Source organism: Pantherophis guttatus, chromosome 6 (assembly GCF_059756535.1).
Source record: "Pantherophis guttatus breed Tessera chromosome 6, ASM5975653v1, whole genome shotgun sequence".
Classification (NCBI taxonomy): Eukaryota; Metazoa; Chordata; class Lepidosauria; order Squamata; family Colubridae; genus Pantherophis; species Pantherophis guttatus.
In genome coordinates this window covers 37,002,168-37,019,975 of record NC_142068.1, presented here as the reverse complement: position 1 = coordinate 37,019,975, position 17,808 = coordinate 37,002,168, and the positions used below count along the sequence as shown (strand labels likewise).

General features: G+C 34.6%; 1 protein-coding gene across 2 annotated transcripts; it reads right to left on the bottom strand.

The window, feature by feature from the left end:
* Positions 1-1,385: 1,385 nt before the first annotated feature.
* LOC117678408 (vesicle-associated membrane protein 2-like) lies at positions 1,386-16,447 on the bottom strand. Of its 2 annotated transcripts, none has more exons than XM_034439465.3 (5): positions 16,301-16,447; positions 9,148-9,262; positions 6,327-6,480; positions 4,634-4,685; positions 1,386-1,477 (listed from the first exon to the last, which is right to left on the bottom strand). In XM_034439465.3, coding segments are annotated over exons 1-5 (348 nt in total). In that variant the 5' UTR covers positions 16,303-16,447; the 3' UTR covers positions 1,386-1,452. The 2 variants fall into 2 exon arrangements, with proteins under 2 accessions (XP_034295356.2, XP_034295357.2); XM_034439466.3 differs by having other exon boundaries at positions 6,322-6,480; positions 16,301-16,446.
* Between the last annotated feature and the right edge of the window lie 1,361 nt (positions 16,448-17,808).

Below are 17,808 nucleotides of genomic sequence, written 5' to 3'. Positions count from 1 at the left end.
AGCATTGTAAATATAGTTATTTCAGTTTAACAGACTGAAAACGGGAGCAACAGCTAGTACAGTACATTTCTGTTTAATTAAGGTTGTGGGTATCTGGAGTTTTCTATAGTAATATCAAAATACGAAGCACAATTGAAAAACAGATTTTCATCAGCCTGAATTAATTACAGTATCTCACACCATTTTTTTATAATTAAATATGTCTTTAAATATCAGCATGTATATACACATTGATCCCTTTATCATTTTAACAAAATGAATTTAGACTGTGTGTATCTATAAATGGTTCCAAATTTGACAGTGGAAGAGTCTTGGCAAAATATTCTATTGGATCTTATATTGGTGGTTTTGATCCTAATTGGCATCATTCTAGAATCAAGAATTAAGAATCTGTGGTCCTCCTGGGATTATAAAAACACAACTCCCAGCAACTGAGTGGACAGTAATGAGGGATGCTGAGAGATGTAGTTCAGCAAGATCTTGGAAGCTATTTTGTAAAAAGTAAATGCTAGGTTGCTAACCTAGGTATCTAACACTGAATGCCAGAAAAACAATATAGGAGCAGGACAGGTGTCAGTGGTGAGTTCTGACTAGGCACTGAAGCTTCAGTAGCTATGTGGTATTCAGCAGCATGTGGTATTCTTACCACATGCTGACCACAGGTCTAATGGAAGATGTGGATAAGGATAAATCAAGTGTTTGCTTGCATATAAATATGTTGAGTGACCTTAGGAACCCAGTAATGAACTCTCACACTGCTTCAAAAGTTAATGATGTCCTGGATTTCACTGGATTTAATTTTGTTTTCCAAGCCACCCATATCTTAGAATAATGCAAGATATTGTGAACCCTTGCCTTAAAAATCTATTGTAATTTTTAAAATTATTATTTGTATTCAATTTGGGGAATGGGAAGAGTGCAAGCTTTGTTCTTATTTAATTATGCTTGACTCATATCATAGGATTATCAGAGCCCTAGATATTGCTATGAATCTGTTTTAAACTGCTGTTATAAAGTTCAACTCTTATGAATCTGAGGTGGTTTTTATGGTATAAAATGGTATCTAATTTTAAAAACAACTTGCCATTATTTAATATCCTTTCAATCAAGGCCCATTTACATAATTCCTTTTATTTTTATTTGGTTTTTTCCCCCATTCAGATGAAATAGCTTTCAAGAATGAGCACTTTTAAAGATCAGCATTCTCATATTTTAAGACACAGCAAGAGATCGATGTATGAAACTAGTTGGCAATATTTTAAGTGGCACACTACTTTTCTAGGAACAGCACACACATACACAACAAAAACAAAACACCCCTGAAAACTGAACTAAACAAACAATCCTCACACATTTTTGTAGCAACCAGCCCCAAGACGTAAAAATTAAATTTCAATTTTATTTGTGGAATTATCAGTAAAGATGAGTGTAGCCACACCACGCCATTTGATCTTAATATTTCAGGTGCAGAAATAAACTGGAAGAAAAAAGAATGAAAATATTGTTAATCTCCTATATGTCTGTTAGTTGGAGAAATTAGGCACATGCACAATAACATATTTTTTAGTAACAGAGAAATTTGCATTCTCCATATTTAAAATAAATGTCTTAAATTGGGAACTACCTCATTCAATAAATCCCAAACATTTTACTAAAAGTGAGAGCCATGACTCGCCTCTGCTTCATGATTCATACCCCCAAAATGGTGCTTGTTTTTTATCTATAGATTTAATATACTTAGAAAATTCTATTTCTACAATAAATCCTGGAGATTTATATCCCAATCACTATTTTAAAAAATAAACAAATGAATAAATTTCAGAGAATCAGTGTAAGTTCTTCCTTCCTTCCTTCCTTCCTTTCTTTCTTTCTTTCTTTCTTTCTTTCTTTCTTTCTTTCTTTCTTTACACTTTATTAAACTTTTATTACATTAAAAACATAAAAAATTATTTCACTCAACAACAGTTAATTGTGGTGTTTTTCTTGTGACAATAATTCGTGCATTATTTACAAAAATTAAATTGTGCATATTTACATTCTTATTTTATCTATTACTTATACTTAATAACTATCTATCTTCAATCTAGCTACCTTCTATCCAGTTATACCACTGTTCCCACACATTGTAAAATATCGATGTCTCTTTATCTTTTAAACTCAGCGTTAATTTTGTCCATTTCTGTGCAATTCATGACCTTTTGTATGACCAGTTTCTATGCGGGTCTACATGGCTGTTTCCAACATTGAGCATAGGCAATCCTGGCAGCGGTTAATATGTGTAGTACTAGATATTTTGTGCCCTTCACACACATATATATATATTTTTGAAGATCCCCAATAGGAAGAATTCCGGTTCTAAGTCTAATTGTTCGTTAGTAATTTCCTGTAGCCAATCTTTAATTTTTAGTCAATATTTTCGAGCCTCAGGACAGGACCACCACATATGGTAGTATGTTCCCTCTTTCTTTTTACTCCCTTATGAGTCCAACATAAGGGACACATTTTAGGGTACATTTTCGCTAATCTCGAAGGGGGTAAGTCCCACCTATAGAACATTTTATATCCATTTTCTTCATATACTGCTGATTTTGTTAGTTTATGGCTTCTGTTCCATATGTTTTCCCAATCTGATAGTTTTATGTTGTGACCCCATGCAATCATGCATCCTTTCACTACTTCTTCCTCCAGTTCTACTTCCAGAGGGTATTTGTAAATTTTAGTAATATTTTTTTTGTCTGGTCCTAATAAAATTTTGTCTAGTTGTTTTGGTTTAAGATATATTCCATAATCTTTTATATCTTGTTTATATAAGTTTTGTAATTGGAGATAAGCCCACCAGTCAACTCGTAGCCCTTGTTCTTGGAGGTCCTGTATTATTTTTAACTTTCCATGGTTATCTAATAGGTCTTTATATTTTAACATTTTGTTCAAATCTAAATTGTTTGGGTAGATTATCGCTTCCATTGTGAATAGCCAAGTTGGGATTTTTATGTAGTGTTTCTTTTTAACTTTAATCCAATTATTTATTAGCGAATCTCTAATCAGGTGTCTGTGAAAGTATTGTTGTTTTGTAGATCCTGTTTCCCACAGAAAGGCATGCCATCCTCTCTGCAGGTCATGACTTTCTATAGTTAGTATTCTTTCTTTCTTTCTTTCTTTCTTTATTTCTTTCTTTCTTTCTTTCTTTCTTTCTTTCTTAGACTTGTTTGGACTTCGTGCACTGAATAATGTGCTTTGAATTGTTAGCGAGCTAACAATTTAGGCTCTTTTTAAATCAAGAAGTTAGTTCAGTATTTCCACTTATTCCATATTATCAATATTCAGCCAAATGAGAAATGGAGGTAACTTGCTCCAAAACTGTCATGTCTTCACATTAAATGATTTGACTTTCACAATGCAAAAGAAAAAGAAAATTGGTCATTAAAGATGTTCAGAGCAAATCAGCTAATTAATCCACTCTGCTGAAATGCTGAAATTGATATAACAGAGTGCCATTTTCTTCTAATTAAAATAATGAATATAAAAACTGCTCAGCATAGCAGATCAGTACAGGTAGTGTTCAACTTACAATCATAACTGAATCCAAAATATTTGTTGCTAAGCAAAAGAGTTGTTAAGTGAGTTTTGCCCCATTTTACAACCTTCTTGCCACAGTTGTTAAGTGGATCATTGCAGTTGTTAAGTTAGTAACACTGTTGTTAAATGAATCTGGCTACCCTATTGATTTTGCTTGTCAGACGATGGGAAAAGGTGTTTGCATGATCCCGGGACACAGCAACCATCATAAGTATGAGACAGTTGCCAAATGTCTGACTTTTGATCACATGACCATGGGGCTGCTGCAATGGTCATAAGTGTGAAAAACAGTCGTAAGTCACTTTTTTCAGCGCCATTGTAACTTTGAAAGGTCACTAAACAAACTTGTAAATTGAGGACTATGGTACCTGTGAGTTAAGGTACAAGTAGACTTTGCCAACCTGTTTTCATACGAGACGTCAACAGACACATTTAATATATTATATGAAGCAGGTCCTCGCTAGCCAGCGATACCTCTGATGATGATGAAATCTTAACATCCTTTAGCCATCCAGTACAGTGGTCATGCTAATCATAACGACTAGTCTCTATTTTACAGCATTCAGCTGATGTAATACCTGATCATGCTGTGACAGGGTTGACAGGGACTTTGTTGGTGACTTTAAGAAAACCAAGATTAGACTACTTTATGCAACTGTTTTCCACCTTGCTAATCATAAAAATGTTTTTCCCTTTAAAGTGGGTTTTCTTTAGAAATGGTTTACCATTGTTGTCTTCTGGGGTTTTTTAAAAAAACTGTCTAGAGTCCTTTTACCAGCCCTTAGTCCTTTTAAATTCCCAGTCCACACCAGTCGCCATGTGCTGCCATGTGCAGAGATATTTTCGGTTCAGCAAAATAAGCAGTTACAGCAAAGGTACTTTTAAAATCAAGCTGTTTTTTAACAGAAATACAATCTTTTGTATTTCTCTTTATAAAAGTGGGGAAGGAGACAAATCCCAAGAAAATTTGTAAATGCTCTGATCAGTCATTTATTCTGTTGACTGATCATTATAAAATGAAATGAAGTCAGTCAAAATGAACATTTCTGTTACTCACTTATAATTATGATAAGAATGATTGCACATAATACACTCAGTATAATCATCATCTAGAAAGCGAAAAGAAAACAAAATAATTAACCTCAAAGTTGCTATTAAAAGGTAACTTAACTTTTTTTTGAATGGAGAGACTACAGGTGCGCCCTGTATATTATGACTACAATATTTAGAAGGGGTGATTTAATCTTAAAAAAAGATTGATTAAATCAGCCCCTTGGGGTGATTTTTCAAGCTGAAACTTCAGATGAATTCAAGGTGTCAAATTGTATTAAAGTGTTTCTGAATTACTTTGGAGAGATAATTCAAAAATTCATTGAAGGTAGACAGCTGTGGAAAAATACAGAACCCATTGTTGATGTAGCAAGAAAAGAAAAATGGTAGGAAAATAAGTCTGAATTAACAATGAAAAAAATGATGCCCCTCAAACTTCAATGAATGAGATAGGATGGTTGAATAATAGAAGCCAAATCTGCAGCAGCTATAGCTATACAATACAAAGGAGTGCTAAAGTTCCTTTGTATAGTTCTAAAAAGAAAATGAGGTTGCCCTTCAATTCAATGGGAAGTGGAACACCTTATTTTCTGTATCATGGTACCACTTTGCTGTGTTTACTGGAATTGAAGCACTGCAGCACTGTTCACCCAGCTGTAGGTGCTGTTGTTCTCAGGTGGGTTTTTATAGTAGAAAGAATGTGTATAGAGAAAAAACAATAATGTTAGAAAATTATTTTTGTACGAAGAAACCTGGAAGCAACTCCTTGTATGAAAGAAAAAGAAACATAATGTTTGTTCTGAGTGTATAACATTATGCTAGATAAGCCTAAATTATCTACATTAGTCTATTTAGAGATTAGACATAGCCTGATGTATCTTTCAGTATTGATGAGAGAAAAATATAGTGAAAAAAGAACCAGTAACTGGAAGTGATTAGAATATCCATCTAATCAATAAGAGGCATATAACATGCAGATATGCAAAATAAAACTAGGAAAGGGGGTAGAAATACAGAGTTTCTTCGCTAACTTTTCCTACATCTGCCATCATTTTGTAAGAAATAAACTATCTAATTTACACGTAAGGTGTAATTACAATACTTTCAATAAACTGTTCTTCTTTATTTGTATAATATTATAATCTCAACTCATACATTTTTACCAAATTCCAAAATTCCTGATCAGGAGTATATACATTTTCATTTTAATTGACTAACACAATGCGTTTATTTATTTATTTATTTATTTATTTATTTATTTATTTATTTATTTATTTATTTATTTGTCCAATTTATATGCCGCCCTTCTCCGTAGACTCAGGGTGGCTTACAATGCATTATAGCAATAGCCTGCATAATTTTTTGTATATACCTGCTTATTAGGCTTTCGGCCCCCCTCTAAGCGGTGTTGTTCTATACAAAGTTGGCTTATTGCCCCCACAATCCGGGTCCTCAATTTACTACCTTGAAAGGATGGAAGGCTGAGTCAACCTTGAGCCTGGTGAGATTCAAACTTGCATTAATTGCAGGCAGCTGGCAGCTAAGTGCTAGCACTTAACAGCACTTTAGTCCGCTGCACCACCGAGGCTCAATTTAGGTTAATGTTTGCCCTTATTTCTCAGAATAATATAAGAATATTTCTTATTTCTTAGTTTGGACTAAGATCACATTGTATCATATGGTAGACAAGTATACCTTACAGTTTTTCCACCAGTATTTCCTCTTCAGCTTAGCTGCACTGGTTTCAAATTGTGAGGCCCCTGCTTGCAAAGCATCTGCTCGGTTATCAAGTTCTGAGAGCTTGTGATCTCTTTCTAGTACTTTGTCTACGTTGACCCGCATGATGTCCACCACCTGAAAATGGCAAAGTATTTAGGAAGCCTATTTATAAAGTATTGAAGTAGAATCACTTTTTCAACATCGGATGAAGGAAGGAAGGATAATTCTAAGATAAAACACAACCTGTTTACTGAAAAAAAGTATACAAGGCAACTTTATTTGAAATTTCAAAAGTTGTCATAGGTTTATATTGAACAAAGTCTACCGGTGCCTTTTCTAAGATATCTTCTAGATGCAGACATTAAAAGTATGCCAAAAGAGGTGATACTGTGTTTGTTGGCATTGTCTAATCTGTGCAGGGTCCAAATGCTAAGAATTAATTATAGTCAGTATGTGATTAGAGAGATTTCAGGAACCAGGAGCTCAAGGAGCAGGAACTTCAAATACATGGTAGGAAGACACCTTCCCATTGCCCCTTTGTTAATTTATTATCAGTAAGGAGGTAAGAATTGGACTACTGAACAGAGGAAATGATCACATTATTTTAGAGCACTTTTTATATTAAATTAAGAACATTTTCTGAATGGAAAAAGAAAAGATTGTTAAACAATTACTTTTGTAGTAAGACTGGAAAGTATATGGAAATTGGGTCTTATAAAGTAATGAGGCCATTTCACATTTTGTTCAATAAGTGAAATAATCTGAGATTCTACTTAAATCTTGAGAAGATGAGAAGGTCAAGTTTAAACCAAGAAATTCTTTTCTAAATGAGAGTAAAATGTGCTCAGTTTTAAAAATGGCATCTTCCCATAATGATTTTCCCTCTGAAGAAAAACTTAATATTATGTTGAAATAAGTAGCCAATTGGATTTTCATATTTCCATAGTAAAACATTGTGGAAGGAATATGAGATAATTATTGTTTTGAAATCAATCAAGCTGATGATAAGAATTCATAGAAACATTGCCTTGTGAAAAACACCAGACTACTTGATCTGAGCTGATGTTACTATAAAGGATTACATTGAATATTTGCAGGGATCTAAAAATATTTTCCCCTAAATAGACTAAGCAGATCCAATTTTTCCATTTTTGAAATCTATCCATAGCCACTTCACTTCCTATGTCTGTTTAGCATTGTTTTTCCAGTGTCCTTTACTATATAATACAGCTTTGCAAAACCAGTTGGAAGGATACTTTGTAAATGATTTTGCACGGGTGTCCTAAATTCTGGACAATTGAAGATCCTTGTAGGCAACACAATTTTCAAATCACACAGCAAATCATGCTTGACTATATTAATTGTAACATTTCTTAATGTGCTAACAATGCCTTATTTATATAGACTGTTTTTGCTGAAGGCTCTTACAGGTAATTAATGTAACATCTCTTTACAATGTGTTTGAATACATGCAGCACTAGATTCTGTACGTGAGTGTGTAGTGCCATCTAAAGGATGGGTTTAGTAGCATTTATTTTATTTATTTATTTATTTATATTTATATTAAAATTTATATACTGCCCTTCTCCCGAAGGACTCAGGGTAGTGAACAGCCAAAAATAAAAAACATAGAATACAAAGTTTAAAATCAATTTAAAAATATATTAAACAATTTGGCCCAACAATTAAAATACCCCATTTAAAATTAAAATTAAAATTAAACAATTGGAGAGTTAGGCCAGCCCGGCTTGTTGAAATAAAAAAGTGTTGAGGGCCCAGCAGAAAGTACGTAAATCCGGAATCGTCCGTATCTCCGAGGGGAGCTCGTTCCAGAGGGCAGGTGCTCCCACAGAAAAAGCTCTCCCCCTGGGGGCCGCCGGTCGACATTGTTTGGCCGACGGCACCCCGAGGAGCCCCTCTCTGTGGGAGTGTACTGGCCGGTGGGAGGCTCTTGGTGGCAGAAGGCGGTCTCGTAAATATCCAGGTCCTCATTGCATTGAGACTACCATGACTATTTATTTCTGGGTTCATGCATTGTGATAAACCATGATTAGTTAACTATGATTAGTGAACTACTGCAATTTAATTGAGCTGACACTATAGTAAACCATAAACCATGATTTCTTAACTGCAGTGGCTCGGGTTATCACAATGTATTACCTCAGACTTGAGGGAAAAATTGTTTTATATGATGCACTAAACTAGCCAGGGATTCAACCAAATAATACACAATTATTCTGTACTTTTTCAATCTCCAAATATTTGTTTCAAGGACACTATAGTGTCCAAAATCACTTAAGTATTTTTCAGAAAATCCACTGCAAAAAAAGTTTCTTTGTGTTTCTGATTGATCATGGAGCATGCAATAAACAGTGGCAGGATATTTCTGTGTTCCCACTTCTTGATAGTGCCAATGAGTCAGCTGTTTAGAGCATTTTCCTGTACCATAGAGAATTTTCATCTAAGGAAATCAGTAGATTTATCTGTACCTTGGGTCTTAAAGTCTCTCTTCTTTTAATTGCACAGATCATATTTACCATGTGGAACTCCTTGAGCATTAATGAATTGGTGTTTTTATTTCTACATTATTAGCTTTATATACATATTGAGTATTTTGCTGCAGTTATTTTTAAGTTCCAGAATGTATATGTTTAACAATTATTATTTGACCATAAAACCATAAACATAACCATGTTTCTGTTTGTATAAACTGTGGCCTGATTCACTTCCATGTTTTATCTCTCCCTATGTTCCAAATTTAAAAATAATAACATCTACAAATATGTCTTGGGTGAAGCTCACCTCATTCACTTGAGCCTGCGTTTGCTGCAGTCTCCGATTGCTGATCATGTTGCTCTGAGGGGGAACTCCTGGACTGGTAGCAGAACTGACACCTTGGAAAGGAATTGGAGTTGACCTAAAGTAGAAATCAGCCGATATTACACCTTTAAGAGAGATATCTTTTTTTGTTGTTCTAGCTTCTTTAATAGTTTCCAGTTTTGAAACCCATCTTGTATAGTAATGTCACACTCTTCTCTAAAGCTTATGTCCATTTTCTTCTCCTGCCCTGCTTTCAAATTCATTGTGAGAATTGTCCTGCTGCAAAACTGTGGGGAAAAAAAGTGTATGGAGAGGAAGCAACTGGGAGGCTAGTATTGAGCAGCAAGCCTGGGTAACTTGTATCCCCAAGGCCCAGCTTTACAATCAGGTCTTGTGTTTAGTTATCTATGGAGCAATGGCCCTGGAAACTACTAGTTTTTCAGATAACCATAGTCACATTCCTGTCACTACTCTAGGGTCAGTACTGTGCCACACCTTCCATTCAGATAGATGTTCCCTATCTCCCATTATACTGTATCTCCCCACAGCCATCTCTCAGCCTCATTTTCATAATGTATACAGAGAAGATGGCCAAAATGGCCACTGTCCTACAGTGGCTGCTGAACACAAATGAGTTCCTTTGCAGGATCAGCAACCTGTTCCTTTTCCATTCCATTCCATGGTCCCTTTCACTATCAGTACATGGTAAATGTAATAAATTCTTAGTACAATCTTCTTCCTCTCTTCTCTCTCTCAAAGGCAGCATTTTATAAGGGAATGTACAGGTAGTCATCGACTTAGGATCACAATTGAGCCCAACATTTTTGTTGCTAAGTGAGACACTTATTAAGTGAATTTTCCTCATTTTACAACTTTTCTTGCCACAGTTGTTAAGTAAATCATTGCAGTTGATAAGTTAGTAACTTGGTTGTTAAGTGAATATGGCTTTCCCATTCATTTGGCCTGTCAGAAGGTCACAAAAGGGGATCACATGACCCTGGGACACCACAATGGTCATAAATATGAACCAGATGCAAAGCATCTGAATTTTGATCATATATAGTCATGGGAATGCTGCAAAGGTCGTAACTGTAAAAAACAGTCATAAGTCACTTTTTTCAGTGAGAGAAATGCTCCTTGGTATCAGGCTTTTAGACTTTTTAAATGCTAAGCAACATTAAGTCAACAAGGAACTGTAGGGTGTGGCAGACACAGAAGGATTAATCAGGAAAGAAAATTAACACAGAAAAGCATAGAAAGCTACTTCAGATGAATGAAATCATTACTCATCTAGTTTATATTGTCAGCATTAACAGGTAGAAAATTTCCAAGGTTTCATGTAGGAAGTCTTTTCAATTCTACCTAGAGATCTAGAGAATTGAATTTGGAATGCTAAGCATGCAATATATATATATCCTTTGCTGTTATGATCGTTCACTCAAGATTTATTAAGTAGCACTGGCAATCCCTAAATTATATGGATGCATCAAGGAAATAACAGAATGCATGTTTATTGAATATCCATATGTCAGAATATATCATATCAGAATTAGATATGATATATTCTAACCAGATTTTATTTGTAATCAAACTGACACTAATACAGTTAAAAGATAATTGGTGGTGTATGGGAGTGGAATATATAGCAAAACATAGAATTCACATATATTCCAGTAAAATATATTGTTCACATAGTCCATGGTTTAATACGTTGTGTGAATCCAGAATACTAAGTTTTAATAACTAACCATGATTAAGCAAATGATAACAGTGTAATGTGTGAACAAAGACAAAGAATATTATATTGATCATCCTGAACACTTTAGAAGGAATTCAGTAAACATGTGACAAAATCAATTCCCCTATTAAAAACCATATAATGATCAAGTTTGAATTGTTCAGTGGAAAAGGATAAAATTGTCTGCAGAATTTGTGTAATGAAGTCTGTAACACTATCACTTAAAAATACCATCCTGTAAAGCAAAGGTGTAGATATAAGCAGCAAATATATTTACACCAAAGTCTTGTGAGCCACACATTTTGCATGGCATGGAAAAAGTGTAAATTTATGATAAACTCCTATCTCTTCTTTAAAAAAATATTCACACAATTAACCCTTGGATGGCCAATGATCTTAAGAAAAACAAAGGGAAATACAAGTCAAACCAAATCATTGTAATAATTGTACTTCATAAAATTAATTACCGGTACATACATAATTTTAAGAGACAATGCTGAGGAAGGATGCTTGCAAATCTACCTTCCAGTAGATTAGGTTCCATTTGTGCATCTCTTTTCCCAAGTCAAAGAATACATTTATATTCCAGCCAACTGATTCTTTTAAAAATTAATGTACTGCTTGCTTCAACCATTTTTCACATTTCCTCCAATTTTCAATTTATCAGATAAATGTATCATTTTTCTCATGACTGCATTTATAGTTCTTAAATCTACACCCCTGGGAATGATAAGGCAAGGGTGTGACTGGTATTGGCATTCAAAAAATATATAAAAGAACGTGTAACTGTGTAAAATGAATGACAGATTCTTTATGGTCCTTCATATGTTCGCTTTCATGCAGAGATGTCTGCAGGATATGGACAAAAATGTGAAGACTGGTAGCCATGAAGGCCGATTAAAGCTCTGCACATTTACATTATGCATGCAATGCACATAAAAAACAGGCAAAGACATTTGACTTTTTTGATTAATACCAGGCAGACATCCCTGTTCCCAGCATTTCTTATTACTGACCATGCAGACTGATGTTGCTGGGAGGAACAATTCAGAAACACCTAGAGACTAGAAACTTACCAACTACCCTCCTTCAATGACTATGTAAAAAATAAAGTAAACCTCCATTAGTCTAAGTTCATCATCTCTTGCAAAATGGTTAATAAACGTAAACAATACATATGATGAATAATTCATCATTTATTACAAGGAATTAAAAGGATTATTTTCTGTGAAGAAACTATAGGGAATGGCTTTGATGCTGCTATGATCAGGCCAATTGCAGAAGTTGAAAACCTAGGCACCCCACTTCACCAAATCAGATGTCATTGTTATCCAAGAGCAATAAGGTAATATAACATAAGTCCTTCACATAACAAAAAAGTAGAATACTAGTAATGAATATTTGCATTCAGTTAGTGATTCATTGCTTGGAATGCACTCATAGCACAGTTTTTGTGTATGATTATAACCCACGATGCCACCAAGTGAGACTGGAGTGATGTGGCACATTGTGAATTGTGTTCTAGCTTACCTATCTTAGTCACTTACACAGCAGAGATATTTTCTAAACAGTTCTTTGATGCTAACATTTCCAGATGGTTTTGACTTTAAAAAGTCCTAAAGGTTCTGTTTACTTCTTTCCTTGACTTAAAAAAAATGGTTTACAATGAACCAGGCATTTGATGCTGGAGAATTTGCTGTTTAGCACATCCAGCCCATGAAGGACTACACATGATTAATGGGTATGGAATACAAGTTGATGATTGGGGTTGATGATGGGGTAGAGGATTAGATAGATACATAGACAGATAGACATCAACTGAGCTGAGTAGGGGAGTGGAATATCACAGAGGAAAGTTTATCTAGCTGGAATAATAAATAGAAGAACTAAATCTAATAAATAGAAATGCTGTTATGTCCCATTGTTATTCATATTAAAGATCCAGTATATCAATAAAATAGTGCTCAGTACAAAAAATATAGGTAGTCTTTGTTTAGTGAATTGCCTTGTACAGTGATGATAAAGTAACTTTATGACCAATACCCATATTTATGATCGTCTGTAAAGGAAAGGAAAGCTAAAGTAAGATCAAAAACACCATCACAGTTTCATTTAGCAACTGCTTCATTTAATGACTGAGGTGCTCGTTCTAAATGTGGAACCACTAAATGAGTACACAGAGTAAGCAATTGGAGACTAGTGGTTCAGGTGTGAAGACTTAGCTTTCTGGAGAAGGATCTAATGGCGGGAAAGGTAAAAGGAGAAACAAGAAGAGGATGACCAGTAACAAGGCAATGAATGCACTATTGGTACATCTGAAAGACCAGGTTAGGGAAATTGTTAAGGAGAAAATTTATCTATGTCAACAATGACTTGTTGGCACATAATCAATCATGATTTCCTGAAGTTTCATTTTGGTTTTTATATGAAGACCATCTGCAGTAGAGTAATAGTTTAGCTGGAGTAGAATAGTGAGTGCTGTTGAGAACCACTGATTTAAAATAGAACATATTAAAGGAGTACTATTTTAGTACTGGTGGTAGTAGTAACAACAATACATACAATAAATCATTAGGATGCTTACTTAGGAATATACACTGTTTCATAAACCTGGCATTGGGTACAGACATTTGAAGCTACAGGATCAGTAGCATATTTTTGTGTTGAATTAATATGGTCATGTTGGAATACAGACAAAACAAGTTAAATCTAGCTGAAATGTTAGCAGAGTTTATGTAATTCTACAGCAGGAAATGAGTGCCTTAATCACTACAGAACACTCACACAAACAAAAGTATTTGACGTCATCCTGTCTTTTTACATACACAGAGCTAGGCAACAACATCAATAGCAGGAACTGCAGAACAAGTTCATAACTGTCGGAAAGTAACAGGAGATTACATTAAACCCAGAAGTACATCTGGAAAAGATGTACAATTAAAACACTTTGCTCAGAGATTCAAAGATGAAACAAATATAAATAGACTTCCAAGCCTCTAGTTATTCAGAAAGCTACTGTAAGGGAAGAAATATGCTAACTGTTATTTACGTTTGGTTTCCTGGATCGATGGAATGAGTCTTCCAGTCACGTGGAATTAAATGCTTGCTTGGCTACCTGAACACCATAATAATGAACCTACATAACATGTATTGTGAAGCTACTAAAGACACTGTATGAAACATGCTAAGCAACCCAATGCATACTGTATTTACAAAGTAGGGAATTACAGTGCAATGACTCTGCATGCTTTGCATTCAGGTGAAACAATATTGAACATACCCTTTTTACTGGCATAGATTAAATAGGGCTAGAACAATTGGCTCTTCAGATTTAAATATAAATATTTACTATCTGCTGCTACTTTTAGCTCCTGAGTGGTGAAAACTAGCTTGTGTAAACATATGCACAAAAGCAATTAACATTGTGAAATATATGCCCAAATGTGAGGTTTCTTTGTATATGCTATCAATTCCCTGCCAAGTAATTGATTTGTCAGTTATTTTCCAAACACAAAAAAAGATTAATCTAAAGGCCTGTCTACCTGAGAGATCACCTAATTTGTATGAAACTGACCAGGTCATAAGAATAGCATGAAAAGTTCTCATATTGATGCCTGCAATTTCATAAGCCAAATTATCAGACAAGTGTGTAAGACATTTTCCTTTTTATTCTCAGTTGTCTATTTTACTGTATCTGCCTCAAGAACACTCAGGAACATCCTCAGGCATGACTTTTAAATTGCATTGGTTACTTTTGTTGTGATTAATATTTTTAAATTGTAAATTATATTCTTGTCATAATAAGGTGGGTTATAAATAAAAATATTATACACAATTGTTAAATTGTATCTCCTAAAACACATTTAATAATTACTGAATAGTAGTAGTGCTAAAAAGTGCTCTATTTTATCTTTTAAACATTTCAATAACTACTACAATGACTATTTTGTTCAATAATATATCTTCTTTCAAAATGTCTGTCTTTGTCTGTCTATCTGTCTCTGTCTGTCTGTCTGTCTGTCTGTCTATCTATCTATCTATCTATCTATTCATAACTAATTAAAATCTAATCAACTGAAGAGCTTGGAGCAGTCTAAGTATTAGGCTTTTGATTCACATTTGCTCACTTTCATATTATTTAGGTAAAATATTAGAAACATAATATTACAATTTATAACAGGTTCAGAATACAAGACATACATTCCCAGAATATTAATTTGTGGCTTATTCTGCACTTGATTTTTTTAAGTGGAGTCCCATGAATCTATACAAAAGGAATAGGTAATGCAAATACAAAAGTTTGAATTCATCTATAATTTTTCCAACTCTCTAAAGAGAAACCAGAAGCCTGGAGTTATATCATTAAATGGTCAGATCGAAAGAATGTTGAGATTAGCTCAATAAAGATCTGTCTTTCTACATATTCTAACTGTAAAATGCTACAGTAGGTGAAGTTTTCACTGAAGAATAAAATAAATACAATAGCTACAAATACTAAAATAAACCAAGTAAATGCCCACTGTTAATCAGAACAAGACTCTATCTAATTTCTGATCTGAAAGCTGGTGTTTCTCCAAGAGTAATGCCAATTATGGTCCTTTATTAAAAAGACTAGGGAATGATTAAAAAAAAAACTATAGATGGAAAGAATGTATTTTACCACTGAATCTCTTTACTGGGGATGGGTTGATTACCTCAAGGCCATTGGGCCAGATATCTGCATAATAAAGTGTCTTCTGATTGATTGATTGATTGATTGATTGATTTACTTCCTTTAAATTCACAAGAGGCAAGTGAAAAATGATTTTGTACACCATGTGATGTCAATCTGATTGAGTGCTGAAAATGAATCATTCTGCAAGACATCAAATTAGATATTCTAGATTTTGAGTGTCCCTAGTGCAATCTAATATGAGCTTGCTCATTTATTGATGGACTTTCTGGTAGAGACCTATTTATTACTTTCTTCTCTTTCACGTGGTTATCTGTTCCACAGAAACCCTTTCTAGTCAATACTTGTAATTCCATTTATGGGATGACGGGATGGGATAATCTGGCTATGGTATATAGGGACCCAAATAGCAACTTTTCATTACCTTCATGAACTGACTGGGTATTATGTATAAATAAATAAAATCTTTTGTGAGGAGGAAATGTACAACATTCGAAGCAAAAAATCTTAAAGGATGGAAGTCTTGAGAGGAAACCCCAAATTTCTGGGGATTTCCAGTGCTCTGCTAGAACTAGGAACACGCCCATATATAAGAAGAGTGTTTTGAGTTTTTCAGCACCATAGGTGCCGGATAGCGCCCGAGCGCCACTTTGACAACACCCGTTCTCTCGAGCCCTCCGTCCGTTCTGAAGCTTCCTTCCCCGATTTAATCAAGATTTACTTACATTGTTTGTTGCTTGATGATTTAGTCTTGGTTCTCTCTATCAGTCGTTAGCAAAGATGGCTTTCTCACCGTGCTTCTGAAGCAAACAACCTCTTAATATTGTAGACACTGTTGCTGTGGAGGAGACATCAGCTACTGAGCATGTCTGCACTTCACTTCTCCCTTTCCCATCCGCAAAGAAATGCGAAGGCAAAGCTTTCCAGCAGTTGCAGTCCTGGGAAAAGCTTTTCAAGGAAGGTTTGGTGTACTTCTATTCTATTCTTGTTCAAACAGCAAGAGAAAGGAAAGGTTACTCTGGTGGCTTTGAAAAGAAATCTAGTTATCTAAGTGAAAGTTTCTGTGCTTTGACTCATTTTATGAGTGCAAAAGTCTTCATCAACCTTATGTAATTTCTCCCACAGTTTGTTTTTATAGGACTTTTTTCTTATTGGGATCATATTAGAGATGCCACAGGGAGTTGTCATCACAAGGTGTAAGATCCTAGTTTAAACAAAAATACAAGGTGCATACTAGAAATGGTTCTTGACTGTAACATTTCATATAAACTCATTGGTATACTCCCCCTTCTCCTTAAAGTTCTTTACACATAAATGTGAATCTGATCCAATGCTGGATTAGATTGGATCAGATCAAATCTCAGGGAGAGATTTTATATAAAATGCAATGTCTTTGTGTTGTGTGTGTGTGTTCGTGTGTGTGTGTGTGTGTGTGTGTGTGTAAAGGAGTCCGAGTCCCTGCAGATTTTACTCCACTAATCATTGCCGACTATAGGGTGGGGTGCTAATCTCTGTTTCAAGGCCATTGAATTGTCTAAAGACATTTCTGTGGACATGTGTCCAGCATGGAGTATTGTTATCTTCCCAATGAAGTGATACTTATTTATCTATTCACACTTGCATGCTTTTGAACTACTAAATTGGCAGGATCTGAGGCAATTACGGGATCTCACTCTGTCACATGGCACTCAGGTCTTGAACCTGGGCTGCCAGCTTTCCAGCCAGCAAGCACAGTGTCTTAACCACTGAGCCACCGTGCCATCTATATGTCTGTCTGTGGATGTGTATAAAACTTTTAATTTTCATACTTTTTGTATGTAGATAAATGTGTAAATATATATATGGTAGAAAATTTAGAAAAAAGAAGAGAAAAAAGAAAAAAAGCAATACATTTAGTAAAAAAAAAGGAAAAAAGACAAACAAGCAACTTATGGTCTTTTCTGTAGCAGCTACAAACAAATATCCCTCTCCCCTTTTAAAATTACATTACAAGATCATTTCTGTAATGCTCATCCTCTTGTTTACATCAGAAAATCTGGAAATCACTACTTCACTTTTTTCTATTTTCAGCAAAATGTCCATAAAAGGGTTCCAGTCTTTTATAAATGCACTTATTGTTTTCTTCCTGAACTTTGATAAACTTCCTCTGACACATTGCTATATATTTCCTTTCTTTTCTTTAAAATATATGATTTTCAATAGTAATCTGCAAGCATAGGGTGCTAGTTTTGGG

Coding starts and splice junctions, on each gene's coding strand:
- LOC117678408 (XM_034439465.3), bottom strand. Junction 6,481..9,147: donor CGCAGGCTCAAGTGAATGAG/GTGAGCTTCACC, acceptor TGCCATTTTCAG/GTGGTGGACATCATGCGGGT. Junction 4,686..6,326: donor GAAATACTGGTGGAAAAACT/GTAAGGTATACT, acceptor TTCGCTTTCTAG/ATGATGATTATACTGAGTGT.